The 22,744-nt window shown below is 44.2% G+C and overlaps 1 protein-coding gene across 5 annotated transcripts in view; it reads left to right on the top strand.

The window, feature by feature from the left end:
* The first annotated feature begins 462 nt into the window (after nucleotides 1-462).
* Nucleotides 463-22,744, top strand: part of LOC129820947 (LIM and senescent cell antigen-like-containing domain protein 1) — a 35,453-nt gene continuing 13,171 nt past the window's right edge. Inside the window, exons 1-3 of one of the 5 annotated variants that reach the window (XM_055878099.1) lie at nucleotides 6,155-6,231; nucleotides 7,873-16,936; nucleotides 21,885-22,044. In XM_055878099.1, coding sequence (XP_055734074.1) covers nucleotides 16,740-16,936; nucleotides 21,885-22,044 — 357 coding nt within the window. In that variant the 5' untranslated portion in view covers nucleotides 6,155-6,231; nucleotides 7,873-16,739. Of the gene's footprint in view, nucleotides 884-3,453; nucleotides 3,605-5,527; nucleotides 6,232-7,872; nucleotides 16,937-21,884; nucleotides 22,045-22,744 lie in introns of those variants that run through there. The other 4 variants (XM_055878095.1, XM_055878098.1, XM_055878096.1 and 1 more) reach the window with 4 other exon arrangements.

The following is a 22,744-nucleotide window of genomic DNA, read 5'->3' as shown; positions in this document are numbered from 1 at the left end:
AAGTGATCTGGGGTGAAAGTGTCCATTATAACACATACTCATTATGTATCCTTTGTATTTCTAAGGGGTAGCCTAGAGAAAGACCTTCCAGATGTTTTTCTCATTCGGGAAATACTTCCTTTTAAGGAAATATATTCCCAATTACATGACGTAAGCACAATGAGCATTAGTAGGCTATGTATTTCAAAGTTATAGGCTACATTAGTGTCTATTTTATGGTTGAATTTCATGTTTTCTTAATTTGATCGAACGCTTATTAAAACATACAATAGGCTACACTTTCGAGGAGCGCCCAACTGAGCCCCCAATGGCACACAGGAATGATAACTTTAGAGCTCAAATTCCTGTGAAATAGTTTGCCAAATATAATGTATTGTTTTACTGAAGGTGCTTCTGTGGAAAACCGGTGCTGCTCGGGAAGATTTCATCGCGCTTTGTTTAGCGGGAAAATACTTTGGAAATGGACCTAAACAGCGCAATGAAATAAGAACAGTTAGTGCATGAGGGTTGACGGTTTCCAGTAAATGTATTTCTAGGTAGGATATTAACCCCCTGATATGCATCTGTCTCGTCGGTATTTACAGTAAAGGCTAGCCTACTGTGGTCCCAACATGGATGACTTGACTAAAATGTGAAGTTCTCGAGAGGGCGGGTCTAGTCCTGTTAAATTACATTTTAGCGCAGTAGCCAGACTGTACACTGATAGAGAAACAGGCGAGGCTCATTCGCCATTAGAAAGAAAGTGTCTCTTGTTAACATTAGTCTATCTAAAATACATCCCATCGAGACGCAAACATCTGGGGAGGGGAAAGGCTGGTGGAGACGAAACTCCTGCAGTACAGAAGATGTTGGGGGTGGTAGAAGAAATGACCAACGGCAACGGGTGAGCACTGGACAGAAAATAACTGTATGATGAACCAAATCTGCTTCTATAAAGAGTTTGTAGAGTATTATTCGACGCCTGTTAACTCTTGACAAACGAAAATGCAGCCTGTTGCATTCAATGACCTGGATCAGCGCTGTCTGCGAGTCGCGCACATCAATTGATGCAGTGTAGGGTGTGGCCACTGGTGAAGTAATGTAACAATCACAACGCGGCCTACTTTCGTTTATAGAGTTTATAGGATAGCCTACTGAACAACATGGAGTAATCATGATCAATCTGGTTAGGCCTATTCACAATGAGATATATGAACAAACGTATTTTATTTGCTGCTCTGCAGGGGGGCTACTTTGCTGACATTTAAAGCCTGAATTAGATTGTACAGTTGCTGACATTTAAAGCCTGAATTAGATTGTACAGTTGTACTTTACAGTTGTAGACCTACTTGTTGCAAACTTCGGATGATATGTTACGAATTGCAACAATTTGTGGATGTCCATCATTCATTTTGTATGATATGTTACGAATTGCAATTCATACAATATGTTAATTGCAATTCGAACAATATTTTAGGGAATTTGCTAAACGTAGGATATGTTACGAATTCCAATTTGTTGTCACGAACTTCAGCTAGGAGGCTAATGTTAGCTAGGGTAGGGGTTAAGGTTAGTCGTTAGGTTGAAGGCTTAGCTAACATGCAAAGTAGCAAAAAAAATTAAGTAGTTGCTAATTAGCAAAATTTTACAGTGATGACATTCGAACACGCAACCTTTGGGTTGCTAGACGTTCACGTTATACGCCCACCCAGACCAACCACCATACTTTCATTTTTGCCATAAGTAACCTGTTTTATGTAACCATACCAAATGTAACATATCATACTAATTTGAGTGTCCCGGATTTACATTTACTATCTTACGTCTAGTATATGAGACTAGACTGAAGTAGCCTAGGCCTGGGACCATTTGACACCTTGTTGTGGTCATTAGGACAACAGTGTTTAGGCTGTGTTTACACAGGCAGCCCAATTCTGATCTTTTTTCACTAATAGTTTTTTTTGTCAATCAGATCTGATGTGAAAAGAGCTGATGTGATTGGTCAAAAGAACAATTAGTGGGAAAATGTAAATGCAGCCATAAAGGTCCAGACCTAAGTCCATAGTATACTTACATACAGTACAGGGCAGGAGCTGCATATCCATACTGTCCAGGTTTGTCTCAGCATCATCATATTCACTATCTCCCACCATCCAGTTGTTAGTGGTTACTGTACTTCCATTCTGCCCCATGAGACACATTCGTTTCAACAGACCCACTTCCTGGCTTGTTAATTACCACCCCACCCCCGTGTGTGTGTGTGTTACTTTATTTAGATCCGGGATCTCCGCTCCTATCAGGAAGGACAACGTTTTATCCTGTACTCATTCACCGGGCCACATTCACCCAACATACGTACAACAGACTGTGATGCATTTTGTCTCCCCTGCACTGTCTGTCCCCACAAACAAACATTCACACTCACACTCCGTATATAACTTCCTGTCCTGAGCTGCTGTTGGGGAGGGAGGGAGGGGGGGGGGGGGGGAGAGAGGAGAGGTCATGATGTGGAGAGCGGATGTCTCTCTAGTCTCCTGAGTCTCTCTGTCTTTCAGTGCTCCATCCTGACTAGGAATGAGCTCTGTGGGAACATTGGACATCAGAGCTACTGTCAGTCAGATAGCTTCTCTAGCTGTCACACATATTTGTACATTTACACATTTGGTATACCTTGTTTTTTTCCTGGAATTGTTCATATTTGTACTTTCCCTGCCCAATTTATTAGCAGTTTTGACCTTTTTAATATAGTAGAATTTCTGACCAGAGCCTGAATAAACTAGTGCCATAGTAGTATGGCAAGTCTTATCCGATTCTGGATTTAGACTGAATCATGTCTGTTTACACAATCAAGGCTTACCAGGCAGGTTCCCAGTCTCTGTCTTGCATTGGAATGGCATATAACATTATTAGTCACAAGTTTCTAGCATGACATTGAGACAATTGTATGAAATATTTCTGGAGCTAATGTAACTATTTAGGTCTCAGGCAAGGTTACTCATCACATTAATGATGGTTTACCAAACCGTTACATTTGCACTTACTTGGCTAACTCCCACATTTCAGTCTCCTATTCAGTCTGTGTGGGTTCATGTGTATATCGCCCTCCGGTGGTCACAGTAGACAACAGCATTGGTGAAATGAGTTGAGAGGAGCAGTGGCTCTGCTTCCCAAATGTCTGTGTGGTCTCAGTGTGGTATTGTGAGTGATCCAACACAAACCTATTCCTGGTATCTTCCTGTGACACACACAATAAACAAAGACAATATTTTGTAATGCACACAACCCACTCCCTCCCTAGCCCTGACCCTGACCCTACTCTAGCCCTGACTATGGCTGCAGTGATACATACAGCCAGCTCTCTCCACCCTTATCCCTGTCCTCAATCACTGAACAGACTGCACCCTATGAGTCAGTCAGCCACCAACACTCAGCCACACACACATGCATGTACACACACAAACACACACGCTCCATCATCACGCCAACCACAGGCAGCCAAATAGGAAGTGATGTGGGTGAGCAGAGGCAGAGATAGCAACAGACACAGTAAAATAAGACACAGTAGGGACACAGCAGTGACAACAACAACAGCAGCAACCTCACAGCAGCCTAACAAAATACTTTGGTAAGACATTCATATTTTGTTATATTTTTCTGTTTCTTCTACATGCAACCTACACAATCTGCAGTATCAGATCTTCAGATCTTAATTGTTGAATAAAGTATTAGTGAGTTTGTAGCTCAGTAGCCCACTCTTCATCTTAGTTATGTTAATTCAATGTCTCTTTGAAAGAAATGTCAAAAAATATTTCCAACCAGATGGCTGGAAATCTGAGGGCAGCATTGGTCTATAAGACTGCAGTACCTGTGATATCCAGAAAGTGGCAGTATCTTCATGTTTTGGTGGATTTGGACATAAATTTACTTGGCTTTCCTCTGGCTGATACCACTCTTGTTTGTCTTGGGAAATCTATGCAGAAATCACGTGTTGTTCCATAGAAAGAATGAATTATATCAACCAAGTAAATCTCACGGACAGTTGATCACAGTACTCAAATGTGTCAGTGTTGCAGTCAGTCAGTTAGAAAGTGGCTGGCGGCCTACACCCCAGCTCTACCCTCTAAACTAGGACTGGAATGTAGTGGCTACAAAGGCAGCATTAAGAGGACCCTAAGGGGAGGTGTGTGTGTGTAGTGTGTGTCTTTCAGCCAGTCATCACATTCCTGCTGAACATGCTTAATTTTCGTACTCAGCTGATATCCTTATAGCCTCAGGCCTCTCAGGATACTAAAGAGACTCTCACTAACTGTGAATGTTATTTTGGGCATTAGCCTACTCGCTTTTATTATTCTGATCAAATTACAGCAATCACCACCATCACGTCTTCCCCCCACAGGTTAGATATTTTATAGTTGCAGCTAGTTTGTCATATAAATGTAATAGTTGCGTTCATGTGTGAATTTCTTGTAAATGAATGTTCTGTGTGTGTGTGTCTGCTGGGTGTGTTGTCTCTAGACACCCATGCCCTAAAGATAGTTCTATCTCTCTCTTTACACGCACACATGCACACACTCACACACTTACCTCTCTCATTGTATTAGCCAATAACATTCTCTGAGCAAGAGGAACAATATCAAATTAAGGCATTTAGTCATAATGTGCTGAAGGCAGACTCACAAATCACATCAACACTGAGTAAAAGGCAAGTATACCACTCTATGGCATTTCAATATTCATTTTGGACAGTTGTGTTGTCCCTGTGTGGGTCATTGTTTAGTTGCTGGAGACCCATACCGTCAAATGTTTTAGCCTTTCTAGTAGTCTGCTACACCAGGACCTGCCTGTGTCTCTGGTCCTCTGTGTAGAACTCTCTTTGCTCCTCTCTCTGTCTGTGTGTTTATTTGTTTGTGACAACTCTTTATTTGCTGTGATGTTACAGGTCGTGTATGGCTCTCTTACCCTAATGCAAGTGTTTGATTGGGTTGTTCTCATGTTGGTGTAGAGATTGACACTGGTCTGATATGGGTGGGGTTAGGGACTTTGATATTGGCTGCAGTAACATGAATGGACACACACACTAAAGTCCCAAACAGGAAGAGGAAAAGGTGTTATTGTGGTGTCAGAGCAGCCATCACTTTGTCACACCATATTGACCATGTAAACTCTGAACTCTTCGGGCAAGGCTCTGGCCCTGTGTGTGTGTGTGTTTGCCCTGTCTGAAGAGTTCAGTGTACAGTTTTACAAATGTGCTAAGGAGGGTGTGAATACATAGGAAACTGAATACACAGTACACACACAGGTTGGATTGGTTCATTACTTGGGGCTCCAATGGCGCTGTTTGGTATCCTGAGGAAATTGAGAGGATGAGAAGTTCTATTACGTAATAGTCCTTAGGAATACATCTATATTGTCAGTTTAGTTCACCTTTGCTGATATTTATTAGTATTTACTACAGATCCCAGGTCTGTGAAGGGGCCACTGACTGTTTACGCTTTTATCACTTAACTGAACAATGGGCAGGAAACACACTGCCCTCTTCTATCACAGAGACCTCTCTCTTAGGCAGACTGAGACAGAGAGAGAGACTACAGGAAGATAGAGGCTGCACTGTAGACAACTTATCAACAACAAATCAACATCAACTAACCGTCATGTTGGGTTAATCAGTGGAAGGGATCTCTCACGAAAATTAGAGTTTCTATTGGACAAGTTCAGTTAGGTCCGTCCCCGTTTTGTTCCGTTTAGAAACGTTTTGCAACGGAATCGGCGTAATGAATACGCACCTGTCTTAAGGCTGAGAATTTGGGTGGAGTGAGGAGCTGATAGGTGTGTTGGATCAGAGCCACACCCCTGATAGGTCATTCCTCTAGATGTGTGCCTGAAGGTGTGTGTTTGTCAGAGATAGAGGGAGTGTGGAATGTAGTAGCCGGCTGTTCCAGGAGAGCGTGTGGACTGTTCTGCCAAGGGCTTCCCAGGTGTGAGCTGCTGTTCTGGGCTTGGAGAGGAGACTGGTGGGGGTCAGTGCTGGTTGTCGGCCTGTCGAGCTTTGGAACTTACTGATCACACACACGAGGAGGATTACTGACTGAGTTTGTATCCGTGTCCCGGTGGACGGACGGACGGAGGGAGGGAGGGAGGGAGGGAAGGAGGGATGAACTCTCTGCGGCTGAAGGAGTTGTCTAACTCAGACCTGTACAGACGCAGACAGGAGAGACCTGACAGCTATGAAAGCATAGCTAGTAACAGCCTCAGGTGAGACTCCTCTCTCTCGCTCTGATTTCTCTCTATTTGACCAGACTGCAGAGCAAACAGGCAACATGTCAGCAAAGTGTACTGTAGTGGGGGATGGTTAAGGTTAATACTTGATGAGTCACCATCTGTTGGTGTCCTTTGTGTTGTAGAGGCAGAGAACCTGGTCTGTGTGGCCTGTGAGTGACTGAGGTGAAGCCTGTGTATGTTAGCCTCAAAGATATCCGAGAGTGGAAGACTCCTCTCTTGTCTCTAACATGTAGGCTCACTTTTTATGAACAGTCCCATCGCTAGTCAGACTGTTGAATAAACTTCAAATTAACTTACTTTACCTGTTGTCTGCTGATTTTGTCCATATGTACGAGGTACACAGACAAAATATCCACAGAGTAGTGTTTTTCACCTAACTTTCAGTACGCTGGTCTGTATGTCGGTTTGTATTTACAATGCTGAGGTAATTCGCATGCGACTTGGACAATAAGTCAACAATGGCCGAGTTTAACCGAAGCACAGTCCAAAGGCTGTCCCACGCAATCAGCTGGCAAATTTCACAAGCACTTTCGACTGATTGCGAGGGAACACGCTTTGGTCGACAACTTTTGATCACATTCGGCTATTGTTTACATATTGTTAATCATGTGAAATGCATCAGGAGATGAAGAAGAAAAAAAACAAGCAACAAAACTTACCGGCGCTGTAAAAAGTTGGGTAAACAACACTATCCTGTGGTTATCCCAAAATCTTCACTTCCTACCACCAGATCCCAGGCCTGTGAAGGGGCCACTCTCCATATACTGGCATATAGAGACTATTGCGTCTTTGTTACAGCAATTTATTTCAGACTGATATTCATGGAGTAACCATGGCAACAGTCTGTTTAGACAACGTGTATGTACATTTTGGTTATGGGTTGTGTGCGGATCCTGTCTGAGGGGGGTTTAGAACAGCAACACATTTTTCAGCGGAAATCGTTTACTCCAAATCTCTCTCTCTCTCTCCCTCTCTCTCTCTCTCTCTCTCCCTCTCTCTCTCTCTCCCTCTCTCTCTCTCTCTCTCTCTCTCTCTCTCTCTCTCTCTCTCTCTCTCCCTCTCTCCCTCTCTCTCTCTCTCTCTCTCTCTCTCTCTCTCTCTCTCTCTCTCTCTCTCTCTCTCGATCTCTCTCGATCTCTCTCGATCTCTCTCGATCTCTCTCGATCTCTCTCGATCTCTCTCGATCTCTCTCTCGATCTCTCGATCTCTCTCTCGATCTCTCTCTCGATCTCTCTCTCGATCTCTCGATCTCTCTCTCGATCTCTCGATCTCTCGATCTCTCTCTCGATCTCTCGATCTCTCGATCTCTCGATCTCTCGATCTCTCGATCTCTCGATCTCTCTCTCGATCTCTCGATCTCTCTCTCGATCTCTCGATCTCTCTCTCGATCTCTCTCTCTCTCGATCTCTCTCTCTCTCGATCTCTCTCTCTCTCGATCTCTCTCTCTCTCGATCTCTCGATCTCTCGATCTCTCGATCTCTCGATCTCTCTCTCTCTCTCTCGATCTCTCTCTCTCTCGATCTCTCTCTCTCTCTCTCGATCTCTCTCTCTCTCGATCTCTCTCTCTCTCGATCTCTCTCTCGATCTCTCTCGAACACTGGCTTTTATCTTCAGGTGGCAATGGTGATTAGAGTCAGCTGCTTCTTGACGAGGGGGCGGGGTCAGCTCCAATCACCAATTAGCCTGGGGTTGACCAATCAGCTGGTTGGGGAGTACTTCCGGAAGCCATCTCCTGAAACACACACTCAAATACAAAACAGAACACAGAAACTGGGGAACGTAACACCATTGCAAACCATTTTTCAACAGATAAAACGTTTTGCAATGGAATCAGACTAATGAATATACCCCTATCCTCACTGTTCCAACAATACCAACCCATAGGCATGGGGAGGCATGTTGAAAGGGAAAAAGAGAGGCTGTTTTTAAAACAAGGTCGCAATTTTGGAATAGAACATCCCCATTCTCTCTCAATCTCTTCCTGCTCTCTTTCTCTCCAGGTTTCTACCTTCCCATAGAGCGGCAGGTAGCCTAGAGGTTAGTGTTGGGCCAGTAACCAAAAGGTCGCTGGTTCAAATACTTGCGCCGACAATGTGAAAAATCTGTCGATCTGCCCTTGAGCAAGGCACTTAACCCTAATTTGGTCCAGCGGCACCATACTACTATGGCTGACCCTGTAAAAATACTAATTTCACTGCACCTATCCGGTGTGTGACAATAACACTTTTTTCCCTCTCCTTCTGTCTCTCTACCCACCCTCCCCCTTTCTTTGCCCCTGATCCTGCTGTAATTAGAGGTCTGCATCTCTCCCAAGGGTCAGACATGTGTCATATCACAAACACACACACCAGCCTTCACTGCTAAACATGATGCACTGAAGTGCTTTATCAGCAGAACTGAGCTAGTAACAGAACATGAGGTCACCTGGTCTCTCTGCTGTGACATCATTGGTTGTAGTGGTGTGTTCCTGCTATGTGTCCTTCACATATAACCCACAAACACACGGTTCACATCCCAGGCTGCCACACATCCTCCCAAACCCTCCTCCTTTCGCTCAGCCCTCAGCAGGAAATGGAAATCTGAAATTATGCCAGTAGGGCAGAGGGGCAGGGCTAAGGTTTTATGGACCTTGGGAGCGAAAGCAAAACACGGAGGTTAATGTGTGAGATACAGTACACTTTGCACAAAAATAACTAACATGTCTAAAAAGATCACCTACATTCTACTTTCTTCCACTTTTCTGTGCCGTTGGTTTGAGGTGCACAGCTACAGGCTTTCCCCTTGTTGTGTAGCATGTAATGCCAATACAGCCTTTACATTTCTCCATTAGGGGAGAGTGGGGTAAGTTGAGCCGCACTCGTTTCTAGGAAACCATCCACCAAATTAATAATTTGACCAAATATTTATAAAGAGGTCATTTCACGGACTAAGTTGAGCTTATGGCAAGTTGAGCAAATGTAAGTGTTTTCTTCACAGGTGTAATGCTAGGAATTATCGCTGAGATGAGGTAACAACGGCCTGGCCTATGTTAAAAGTGTTTCAAAAAGTACAAAGTCTTTGTTAGGCATTAAGCCTGTGTTGCTTAAAATTATTAAAAGACAAAAAAGCGATTATGTTGAATTGTGTTTGGGAAATAAAGATAGAAAAAAAGTTAGTGGTAATATTTACAGTTGAAGTTTACATACACCTTAGCCAAATACATTTAAACTCAGTTTTTCACAATTCCTGACATTTAAATCTAGTAAAAAGTCCCTGTCTTAGGTCAGTTAGGATCACCACTTTATTTAAAAATGTGAAATGAGAGAATGATTTATTTCAGCTTTTATTTCTTTCATCACATTCCCAGTGGGTCAGAAGTTTACATACAATCAATTTGTTTTTGGTGGCATTGCCTTTAAATTGTTTAACTTGGGTAAAATGTTTCAAGTTCAAGCGTCCCACAATAAGTTGGGTGAATTGTGGCCCATTACTCCTGACAGAGCTGGTGTAACTGAGTCAGGTGTGTAGGCCTCCTTGCTCGCACAAGCTTTTTCAGTTCTGCTGACAAATGTTCTATAGGATTGAGGTCAGGGCTTTGTGATGGCCACTCCAATAACTTGACTTTGTTGTCCTTAAGCCATTCTGCCACAACTTTGGAAGTATGCTTGGGGTCATTGTTCATTTGGAAGACCCATTTGCGACCAAGCTTTAACTTCCTGACTGATGTCTTTGAGATTTTGCTTCAATATATCCACCTAATTTTCCTTTCCTCATGATGCCATCTATTTTGTGAAGTGCACCAGACTCTCCTGCAGCAAAGCACCCCCACAACATGATGCTGCCACCCCCGTGCTTCACAGTTGGGATGGTGTTCTTCGGCTTGCAAGCCTCCCCTTTTTTCCTCCAAACATAACGGTGGTCATTATGGCCAAACAGTCCTATTTTGGTTTCGTCAGACCAGAGGACATTTCTCCAAAAAGTACGATCTTTGTCCCCATGTGCAGTTGCAAACCGTAGTCTGGCTTTTTTATGGCGGTTTTGGAGCAGTGGCTTCTTCCTTGCTGAGCGGCCTTTCAGGTTATGTTGATATAGGACTCGTTTTACTGTGGATATAGATACTTTTGTACCTGTTTCCTGCAGCATCTTCACAAGGTCCTTTACTGTTGTTCTGGGATTAATTTGCACTTTTGCACCAAAGCGCGTTTATCTCTAGGAGACAGAACGCGTCTCCTTCCTGAGCGGTATGATGGCTGTGTGGTCCCATGGTGTTTAGACTTGCGTACTATTGTTTGTACAAATGAACGTGGTACTTTCAGGTGTTTGGAAATTGCTCCCAAGGATGAACCAGACTTGTGGAGGTCTTGGCTGATTTCTTTTGATTATCCCATGATGTCAAGCAAAGAGGCACTGAGTTTGAAGGTAGGCCGTGAAATACATCCACAGGTACACCTCCAACTGACTCAAATGATGTCAATTAGCCTATCAGAAGCTTGTGAAGACATGACATTTTCTGGAATTTTCCAAGCTGTTTAAAGGAACAGTCAATTTAGTGTATGTAAACTTCTGACCCACTGGGATTGTGATACAGTGAAATAATCTGTCTGTAAACAATTGTTGGAAAAATGACTTGTGTCATGAACAAAGTAGATGTCCTAACAGACTTGCCAAATTAACAAGAAATCTGTGGAGTGGTTGAAAAACAAGTTTTAATGACTCTAAGTGTATGTAAACTTCCAACTTCAAACTGTAATTCAATACAGAAATATGTAGGTGGCTTAACTTACCCCATACCCGGGGTAAGTTGTGCCAGAGACCACTTCTTTTTGGACAAGCTATGTTTTTAGAACTGAAATGTTTACATGAATTCTGATTTATTTCCATGGATACACAACATCCTGAAATATATGTAGATATCTTTGTTAGAAAGAATACTATATTTCTCTTGATGAAGTGAAGCTGAATTTAAAAAAATATTGCTCAACTTACCCCACTCTCCCCTACCATGGCTACTGTTGACACAGCCAGGGGAAGAGAGGGGTTTGTTTCGTTATCATTTTCCTTAGTGCTAGCAGCCTTATTAGCCTGTAGCTCCAGTCTCATCTGTGTACGGAGCCCTCGCTGAGACATAACCGCCTCAGTTTTGTCTAGGAAACATACCTGTCAAACTCAACGTTCGCCTCTGGCAGGGAGGGCAAAGTACACAGTTACAGTTGTGTTACAGTATGGCTATCACAACTAGACAATAACTTTGGTTTAAGAAATAATTAGCCTGGAAGATTCTTAGAGGATTCCTTGGGAGCCAGGGTTTGTTAAGTGGCCTGGGCCAATTGGGGAAAGATTTTGAGTTTATAGGGGGCCTTGGGAGATCTGTGGCTGGGGTAGTTTGGGATGGCCTGGCCTGGTGTTGCCAGGGAGTGTGTTTGACGGTATGGCATAACCCTGTCTCTGGCCCTGACCCAGGTGTGGCGTATTCTGGTTGAGCAATGAGACCTTGCAGCTGTGCTGTTGCACCAATTTCTCACCAGCAGGAAATACCATCACCATAGTGATTTATACTGCTATTCGGTGTGACTTCGTAATACCATGCCTGTCTGACAACACATCTGTAAAATAATGTAGGTCCTTTATTCATCCTACCAGTGCTGTGTGTGATCCTGTGTTGTGTTGGCAATCAGAGTATTTACTCTAGAACTTGACAAACTAACCACAGAGAGACTGTTTGAAATACTTTCCCCTTCAAATACCTAACTAAGCCTCTGTCTAAACTGTTATTCATCATGTAGCCACAGCCTGGGTTAGTTTATATAGCCCAGAGGAGAAATGTTTATATTGGCTTTAAGATCAGACTGTCCCTATTCAGTCACAGCAAAGTCTTCCTTTGGCATTATCAGATGGTTGTATTATTGTATTGTCTATGTATTGATGTTAAACACATCTAAAGCTGCTTTTCTCATCATCACAACAACAAGATGCATTTTCTCACAGTGCAGTCTAAACCCCTGCATCATGTTATGTTTCTTGTCACCTCTCTGTACTGGAGACCCCCAGGTGGCAGGGTTTCTCTCTGTACTGCAGACCCGCAGGTGGCAGGGTTTCTCTCTGTACTGCAGACCCCCAGGTGGCAGGGTTTCTCTCTGTACTGCAGACTCCCGGGTGGCAGGGTTTCTCTCTGTACTGCAGACCCCCAGGTGGCAGGGTTTCTCTCTGTACTGCAGACCCCCAGGTGGCAGGGTTTCTCTCTGTACTGCAGACCCCCAGGTGGCAGGGTTTCTCTCTGTACTGCAGACCCCCAGGTGGCAGGGTTTCTCTCTGTACTGCAGACCCCCAGGTGGCAGGGTTTCTCTCAGATACTCAAGTAATGTGCATGGATCTCAGGTTAGGATTCAGGACATTTAGTTGGTTTGTTAGACGGTTAGACACTGTTCTTCAAGCATATTTGTTTTGTAAAATTTTCAGTGGACATTTTTGAAAGTAGTCCTGGTGCATAGAGTTGTATGTTTTTTACAACTTTACAATCATTGGTTTTTGTTTGGAATACCTTTTAAAGTGAAGAATTGGAGTCTCATCATCATTCTGTTACCATGGCATCTCTTTAGAGTCCTGCAAAGCCATGTCCCAATGCAGAGAATGCACTCCAGAGCCACCCTGTCTGCTGGTGACAGTTGCTGAGGACATTTTTAGGCCCTAGCCCCTCTGGGTGGCCTACTTAATTAAAGGCTACTGGTGAGGCCACACACACATACACTGATATCAAGTGAACACACAGACATTTATACATTCGCACACATCTTGGCTCACTTAAACATTAACACTCACACACACTCTCCCAGTCTGAATGTGTGTCAGTCAGATACTGTATTTGTTTACTCTCCCCTATTGCCTCAGAACAGGCTGTACTACAGGCCCTGCACGCGCATACCACAGGAGGTTGGTGGCACCTTAACTTCTTAGTGATCCCTTCGCGCGCGGATTGATTTGACAACACCCAGTAAAATAGCAGGGCGCCTAATTCAAAAACAGAAATACTCATAATAATAAATCATACATGTGTTATACACCGTTTTAAAGATTAACTTCTTGTTAATCCAGCCACTGTGTCCTATTTCAAAAAGGCTTTACGGCGAAAGCAAACCATGCTATTATCTGAGGACAGCACCCCATCAAACATACACATGAAAATCATAATTCAACCCGCCAGGTACAACACAAAAGTCAGAAATAACATATAATTTATGCCTTACCTTTGAAGATCTTCTTCTGTTGGCACTCCAATATGTCCATTAAACCTCATAAATGGTCCTTTTGTTCGATTAATTCTGTCGTTATATCCCCAAAATGTCCATTTATTTGGCGTGTTTGATTCTGAAAATACACCGGTTCCAACTCGCGCAACATGACTACAAAGTATCTAATAAGTTACCTGTAAACTTGATCCAGACATTTCAATCAACTTTCCTAATAAAACTTTAGGTATTTTTTAACGTAAATAATTGATCAAATTTAAGACGGAATAAACTGCGTTCAATAGCGGATAAAAACAAAGTGAAGCGTGCTTTCAGGTCACGCGCCTCTAACAAACAATACACTTCACTCGACCCTCGTTCTGAACTGCCGTACTTCTTCATTTCTCAAAGGAAAAACATCAACCAATTTCTAAAGACTGACATCCAGTGGAAGCGATAGGAACTGCAAGCATGTGCCTTAGAAATCTAGATTCCCATTGAAAACCCATTGAAAAGAGAGTGAAAAACAAATCCTGGATGGTTTGTCCTCGGGGTTTTGCCTGCCAAATAAGTTATGTTATACTCACAGACATCATTCAAACAGTTTTAGAAACCTCAGAGTGTTTTCTATCCAAATCTACTAATAATATGCATATCCTAGCTTCTGGGCCTGAGTAGCAGGCAGTTTAGTTTGGGCACACTTTTCATCCGGATGTGAAAATAGTGCCCCCTAGCCTTAAGAAGTTTTAATTGGGGAGGACGTGCTTGTGGTTATGACTGGAACGGAATTAGTGGAAGGGTATCAATGGTTTCCATGTGTTTGATGCCATTCCATTCACTCTGTTCCAGACATAATGAGCCTTCTTCCTCTCAGCAGCCTCCACTGGCGCACACACACACTGATATACACAGGGCGAGATATCATGTAAATCTAAGCTCCAGTTCTGACAGGATCTACAGCCTGTGAACAGCTTTAGTAGAGTGGATCTGGCAGAATCTACGATCACAACCCCCATGCACCCCCGTGCAACTCATAGCAACCTCTCTCTCTCTAATAATAAACCTCCATTTGGGCTCCCGGCTCCTCCATGTTGCTCATATGGGCTTCATGGGAAATGCAGTGATTTGGCCCGTTGGATGCTTTCTCTCTCTGTCCCTTTTCTTTCTCTCTCATTTTCCTCTCGCCATTTTTCTGTCTCCCTCTCTCAGAAAAAGTCAGCGAGCGAGACGCTTCACCTGTTGTTGTGGAATGTAAACTGTGTAGTCAGGAATAGGCTAGGGCCTGAACGACAGAGACATGACCACATGGAAACACTCCTCTCTACTCCTCTCCTCAGTATAATCCGTATGCTGTAATCAGGGTGGCAGCTTAGTGTTTCCTGTTTTGGTCCTGCCCTCTGTCCCATTGTCCTGTCAGTCAACACCAGTAGTTCCCAGTCTGTTTCCTATGACCATTTTAATCCACTCTTTATCTAGATCAGTGGTGAGAATAGAAGGACCCATGTTGTGTATGAGTCTGAACCTGCTAGCAGTAAGTCCCACACCAGCCGCTCTCACCAGGGACAGGAAGGAGGGTAAAGCTGGCCCCCCACATACACTGGGGCTTGCGTCGGCTGCCAGAACCTGGTTTGGAGATGAGACTTTCCCGGGCATCTATTTGTAGAATAATGGAAACACGCAGGAGATTGGAATAGCAGAGAGGAATGCCCCTGCCCTCCTGGTTTATGGTCTGACACTCTGTGGAGACACACATGTCCACAGTGCTCCATGCTAGAGCGACACAGGCTTACTACACACAGCATTGAGATTTGGAGCTGGGACACTGCCTTGGTTTTAAAGTAATTGAAGAGGTTTTCAGCTGGACAAATAGTTTTTCTTACAGAGGATGAATAGTGTCTCCAGTAGATTTCTTCTCCTGACCATTTGGTGGTGTAGGAGTGTCATTCATTTAAGGAGGGGCAGTCAGAGCTGTAAGATGTGATGAATTTAGCCACATAAACAACTATTAATCACTCTGATGGCATAGAGCAGATAGTAATAACAATAATAATGATAATACTTTACATTTTTCTACGTGTTTATTCACTAGATTAGAAATGGCAGAGATTACTTATCTGTTCATAATGTTTTCATATGGCAGAGCTCATTTTTCATTCCTTAATCTCCCTTGAGCAAAACACTGAGTTGCTGAACTCAGCCTGTAGCGTTTCTGACTCGGATCCATGTGGTGAGCCAAACCATCTGTATCTCTCCTGGAACTGTGAAATCACAATGTATCTCTATAGGTGACAATGTACAGAGAGAATGTGTGTGTTACGACCGGCCATTGCGTGAACCGTGTCAATGAAAGGAATTGCAGGACCACGTTGTCTCATGCGAACGTTGAGGGACATTTATTACAAATCCATGGCCCTCAGGCTGAAAATAACACACATTGTACTGGTGGCAATAAGTACTATGTGAACCCAGGAGACCTGAAGCCCCACCCCATAGCACCCAATTATATATATATAATCAATCTATCTATCTATCTTCCCCTCGGTCACAGGTTCAGCTCATCACCTGTGATCAGAAATCCAGGGAGAAAAGAGAGGGAACAGAGGAGAACAAATGAATACACAAGATAATAACATAACTCCCATTCATTCTTATTTAAGAAGAACAGATCAGGGTGTAATGATGAAAGTATGCATATAACTGTATGTTGATGAAATATGGATTATGATACCAATTTAGCTACTGACCAGTGGAATAAAGGATAAACACTTAATAATATGCATTCATACATCAACTCATACTCTGCCCCCTTTTAGATAGAGCTGACAGGCACCCCGTGAAGCCTCCCCTTCACTGTGTGTGGGTGTGTGTCCAGTCACATCTGCCTGCTCTAGTCCACTGGCTGGGTGGGCTCTTAGTTTGAAAGATACACCCCTTAACGGAGAGAGGAAGGGTGACACAGAGAGGTAGGGCAAGAGAGAGAGCGTCTAGAGACAGGGTGTGTGAGAGAGTTGAGGGAGGGTGAAAGGGAATGAGAGAGTGTGAGCAAGGGAGAGAAAAAGAGGGAGGTAGATCAGGGATCTGTGTGAAGTCAGGTCAGTCAGTCTCCTTCTCAGTCTGTGCTGCTCAGACCATCTCTCTGGATTAGTAATCCTGCCCTTTGGATTGGATTGTTCTAGGAGTGTTTGGGAAAGAGCCTGTATTTGAAGAATAGGCCTGGGGCAGGGTGTCTTGGACTGGGAGCGTGTACTGACTAGTATTTGGACTACCGAGTCGTGTCCTATGGAGGTTCAGGTCCAGAGTCGGCCGCTGCCACCCACCATCCCGGAGAATGGGGCGGCCCCTGACCCTGAACCCCACACTGTTAACGGTCATCGTCATGCCAACAGTGGGGAGGCAGAGCTGCCTGTCTCCAAGTCTCAGAGGAGACGAAGCGATGTCAAAGTCTACAAGGAGTTCTGTGACTTCTACGCACGCTTGTAAGTCCTGGAGCCAGGATACATGTTACACACTGGGGAGGAGGTGTGTGTAACATGATATAGTGGATCTCTGAAATCACCTAAGTGATTCAGTGATAACATCTGACTAGTATACATTATTTTGGGATTAAACCCACTCAGTTGATTTATGGTTTAAGGTTATCACAATTAACTGTCGTTGACCTTTGCTTGTAAAAGCGTATTGGAAATGTTAGGAATGAGAATAATTCTGGTATTAGGAACAGTTTGATAAGGAACAATTCTGGTATTAGGATGTGAATAATTCTGGTATTATAGCAGTCTAAGGAACAGTTGATGATCTTAATTCTCTAAAGTGTTATTTGACATGAACACACAGTTGGCTGGTTTCATGCTCCAGGTCATGGTACCATGGTGAGGTAGTAGACAGTGGCTCAGAGACCCTGTGCTATTTTAATGTTGGGGGAGTTTGTTATGCAAAGTGAAATATGCCAGCAGGCATGATAACTATGTGTCAGTGTGTGTGTGCATTCGTCTGTGTGTGTGAAAGGAAGAGATCTAGGGGATGAGGGCAGGCTAAATATATGTGAGCTTTTTTATGTTGTGCCTCTGTGAATAGTGAGAATGAGGGTTACTCAGATAATGTTGGCCATTGGGGGTAATGTTGTCAGCATTAAAAGTATATTATCAGTGAAAATGTTTCACATTTCAAATGTGAAACGTTGTCAGCGAATATGTCTGGAATGCTAATCATTAGGAAGTCTATAAGGAAGTGAGGGTTTCAGTTTGAAGCTTTGACTTATATGGGGAGGCTAAGTCCGATCCTTAGATACTCCAGCACAGACCATACAGTATCTTTCAACCATTGGGACAGAATAGCCATTAAAACTCCAGTATGGTTAATAAAACAGAAGCTCTGACTTGTCACCCTCTGATGTGTGATGACAACCTGGTCATTTTATAAACATGAGCACTAGAGACAACGGGGGGTCATAAGATCAAAACCCAGTGAAACATCATGATACCGCTCTGACTCCCTCTCTCTCTCCCTGTGACACAAACTCACTAAGTTAGTATCATGAAGTATTTACCAAGTAGTTCAGCACTGACTTAATAGTCGTTCTGTCTATGGGGGAAATGCTTGAGGCTTTTGTCACTTCCTTCCAGCAGGGCCAGAACAGGGCGTCTATCCTTCCTTCTGTCTGATGTCACATCAGGGTCCTGACAATATGGCCCCCATACGTACATACATTACATCAGACAGTGTGATGAGAGCTGTAGAATAGCTTGACTGATCCTCTGCATTGATTCCACATCTTGTGACAATACGTTCTGTGTGCTCTGGAATGTAGTGAGTTACTGTAGTGTTGATCCTGCTGTAGGATATACAGTTACTATATGATGAGAGCTGGAGGAAGAAAGACACGAGAGGGACAGAAGATTGAGAGAAAGGTCGTCAGGTGTCTCTCTGAGACGAGGGCAGTGCCATATACACTGAACAAAAATATAAATGCAACAATTTCATAGTTACAGCTCATATAAGGAAATCAGTCAATTGAAATTCATTAGGCCCTAATCTATGGATTTCACATGATTGGAAATACAGATATGCATCTGTTGGTCACAGATACCTTATAACAAATGTAGCGGCGTGGATCAGAAAACCAGTCAGTTTCTGTTGTGACCACCATTTGCCTCATGCAGTGTGACATATCTCCTTTGCATAGAGTTGATCAGGCCCCCTTCTCTTCGATGGATGTGTGAAGTTGCTGGATATTGGCGTGAACCGGAACACGTTGTCGTACACGTTGATCCAGAGCATCCCAAACATGCTCAATGTGTGACATGTCTGGTGAGTATGCAGGCCATGGAAGAACTGGGGCATTTTCAGCTTCCAGGAATTGTGTACAGATCCTTGCGACATAGGGCTGTGCATTATCATGCTGAAACATGAGGTGATGGCGGCAGATGAATGGCACGACAATGGTCCTCGGGATCTCGTCACGGTATATCTGTGCATTCAAATTGCCATCAATAAAATGCAATTGTGTTTGTTGTCCGTAGTTTATGCCTGCCCATACTATAACCCCACCGCCACCATGGGGCACTCTGTTCACAACGTTGACATCAGCAAACCACTCGCCCACACAACGTCCTACATGCTGTCTGTCATCTGCCCGGTACTGTTGAAACCAGGATTCATCCATGAAGAGCACACTTCTCCAGCGTGCCAGTGGCCATCGACGGTAAGTATTTGCCCACTGAAGTCGATTAAGACACGAACTGCAGTCACGTCAAGACCCTGGTGAGGACAACAAGCACGCAGATGCGCTTCCCTGAGACAGTTTCTGACAGTTTGTGCAGATGCTGACCCGGTTGGCTGGTCTCAGACGATCCCACAAGGTGAAGAAGCCGGAGGTGGAAGTCCTGGGCTGGCATGGTTACAGGTGGTCTGCGGTTGTGAGGCCGGTTGAACGTACTGCCAAATTCTCTGGAGTCGGCTTATGGTAGAGGCATTTCTGGGATCTTTTTTTCAGCTCAAGAAACGTGATCACCACTTTACATGTTGAATTTATATCCACATACAAAAGTACGTGGACATCCTTTAAAATGAGTGGATTCTGCTATTTCAGCCACACCCGTTGTTGACCGGTGTATTGAAGAGCTCAGTGACTTTCAAAGTTCCTAACCTTTCTAACAACGTGGCAACCTTTCCGAAATGTCTGCTCTGGTAAAGCTGCCCCGGTCAACTGTAAGTGCTGTTATTGTGAAGAGGAAAGCTCACTGCTAGCTGCGAAGTAGGCCACACAAAGCTCACAGAACGGGACCGCCAAGTGCTAAATCGCTTAACGCGTATAAATAGTCTGGCCTCGGTTGCAACACTCACTACCGAGTTCCAAACTGCCTCTGGAACTAGCACAATAACTGTTTGCTGGGAGCTTCATGAAATGGGTTTCCATGGCCCGAGAAGCCGCACACAAGCCTAAGATCACCATGCGCAATGCCAAGTGTCGGCTGGAGTGTTGTAAAGCTAGCCGCCATTGAACTCTGGAGCAGTGGAAACGTGTTCTCTGGAGTAATGAATCATGCTTCACCATGTCCCCATGTGCAGTTGCAAACCGTAGTCTGGCTTTTTTATGGCGGTTTTGGAGCAGGGGCTTCTTCCTTGCTGAGCGGCCTTTCAGGTTGTCGAAATAGGACTCATTTTACTGTGAATATAGATACTTTTGTACCTGTTTCCTTCAGCATCTTCACAAGGTCCTTTACTTTTGTTCTGGGATTGATTTGCACTTTTCACACCAAAGCACTTTCATCTCTAGGAGACAGAACGCGTCTCCTTCCTGAGCGGTATGACGGCTGCGTGGTCCCATGGTGTTTATACTTGCGTACTATTGTTTGTACAGATGCACGTGGTACCTTCAGGCGTTTGTAAATTGCTCCCAAGGATGAACCAGACTTGTGGAGGTCTACATTATTTTATTTTTTTTAGGTCTTGGCTGATTTCTTTAGATTTTCCCATGATGTCAAGCAAAGAGCCACTGAGTTTGAAGGTAGGCCTTGAAATACATCCACAGGTACACCTCCAATTGACTCAAATTATGTCAATTAGCCTATCAGAAGCTTCTAAAGCCATGGCATAATTTTCTGGAATTTTCCAAGCACTGTCAACTTAGTGTACTTCTGACCCACTGGAATTGTGATACAGTGAATTATAAGTGAAATAATCTGTCTGTAAACAATAGTTGGAAAAATTACTTGTGTCATGCACAAAGTAGATGTCCAAGAAATTTGTGGAGTGGTTGAAAACGTGTTTTAATGACTCCAACCTAAGTGTATGTAAACTTCCGAATTCAACTGCAGTGGGAAGCCTTCCTTGAAGAGTGGAGGTTGTTATAGCGGGGGGGGGGGGGGGGGGGGGGGGGGGGCAACTCCATATTAATGCACGTGATTTTGAAATGAGACGTCCGATGAGCAGGTGTCCACATAGTTTTGGTCATGTAGTGTGTGAGTTTGCGTTCGTGTGTGAGCATAAGCGTGTGTTTCTCCTGGACACACATTGGAATTCTGACCTTTTAAACAAAGCAACCCTCCCTCCCTTCCTCCTCCACCTCCTGCCACTCTCTCCTTTCATTTCGTTAAGTCTGACTAATAACAACAGGCTGTTTGGAAAGACAACTCCCTGGCTGTCATTGAAAAACCCCTCTGTTACCCATTAAGTCTAGTGACATGAACGTGGGCTTGAGTTTGTGTGGGACCAGGAGTAACAGGCTGGCCTGTAGCTCTGAGATGGACAGAGATGCCCTTATTTGAACTAATTCTCTCCTCTCTCCTCCCTGCAGACACATACTGTACACAGAGTCTCTCACATACCCTTCACTATGGCTGCAAGTTCCAATTTAAACAGTTTTTGAACCTGGTGTTCCTTGGCAGGGTTTGTGCAATATTGGCTCTGATTGGGCTACACACTCACTCACTCACTCACTCAGTGCTGTGACTGTACAGCGTGCATCTCTGTTGATACAGTATGTGTTAATTCCGGACAGATGGGAGGGCGCTTCTCCCTGTTTCTCAAAACACAGCATCTAGATTGTTCTGCTTTTCCTTCTCTGCCTGAAGCGATGGTGTGCAGAGACGGACCAACAAACACCAGAGGTTACTGTGGGAACTGACCTGAGAATCCATATGTGTGTGTGAAGGAATGTGTGTGATCTCAGCTCACTCATTTCCCCCCACCCTGATATCCAAACCCTGAATACAGCCTCCAGCTGGGTGTGTTGTGTCAGAGAGAAACTATTCTTTCTGTACGATGGGTGATGGATGTGCATCAGCCGTGGTGTGGCTGCTGACAAAACCGTGCCAAGAGGGTTCTACATTGTGACGTTACTCAATTACCTGTTCTTTCCTTTTTTTAGAAAAGAGAAAAGGGATATTTCAAGATAACTCTCGCCCCCTTTCTCACCTTTCTCAGCAACATGGCCAATGCCCTGGCCAATGCGATGTGTGAGCGCTGTAAGAGTGGCTTTGCCCCGGCAGAGAAGATCGTCAACAGCAACGGGGAGCTGTACCATGAGGGGTGCTTCGTATGTGCTCAGTGCTTCCAGCAGTTCCCCGAAGGTCTCTTCTATGAGGTGACATTCTCTTACGTTACCCCTGTCACCATCATACCCTCTTTCCCTTCTCTCCCTCTCACCATCATACCCTCTCTCCCTCTCACCATCATACCTTCTCTCCCTCTCACCATCATACCCTCTCCCTCTCACCATCATACCCTCTCTCTCTTCTCTCCCTCTCACCATCATACCCTCTCTCTCTTCTCTCCCTCTCACCATCATACCCTCTCTCTCTTCTCTCCCTCTCACCATCATACCCTCTCTCTCTTCTCTCCCTCTCACCATCATACCCTCTCTCCCTCTCACCATCATACTGTCTATGCCCTCTCACCATCAGCCCCTCTCTTCTGCTCTACCTCTCCCTCTCACCCATCTCATCCTATACATTGTCCAGCCTGAAATAAACCCTAAGCCCCTTGTCTTAGAGACAATTATTGCATTAGCCTCCCTCCTGTCACAAATTCAATATTAGGTATAGTGTATTAGCTGGATCGACTCCCAAACTCACAGCACTCCGCCCAATGCATTACTGGCCCATTAGAGGATTGTCTGGCTGGTGAGTGGCCAGCAGAATAGACAGGAGGCCAGACACATCCAGCTGACCCTAGGGATCACAGAGCTCTTCCCTGAAAGGGAGATCAAAGCCACAGACAGATCTGTAGAGGCACAGGTATATCTATGACTACCGTATGTTCTAATCAATGACTGGTTCTGATGC

The sequence above is a fragment of the Salvelinus fontinalis genome, chromosome 23 (assembly GCF_029448725.1).
Source record: "Salvelinus fontinalis isolate EN_2023a chromosome 23, ASM2944872v1, whole genome shotgun sequence".
In the NCBI taxonomy this organism is placed as follows: domain Eukaryota; kingdom Metazoa; phylum Chordata; class Actinopteri; order Salmoniformes; family Salmonidae; genus Salvelinus; species Salvelinus fontinalis.
The sequence above is the reverse complement of the archived record's forward strand: the minus strand, read 5'-3'. Positions and strand labels throughout refer to the sequence as shown.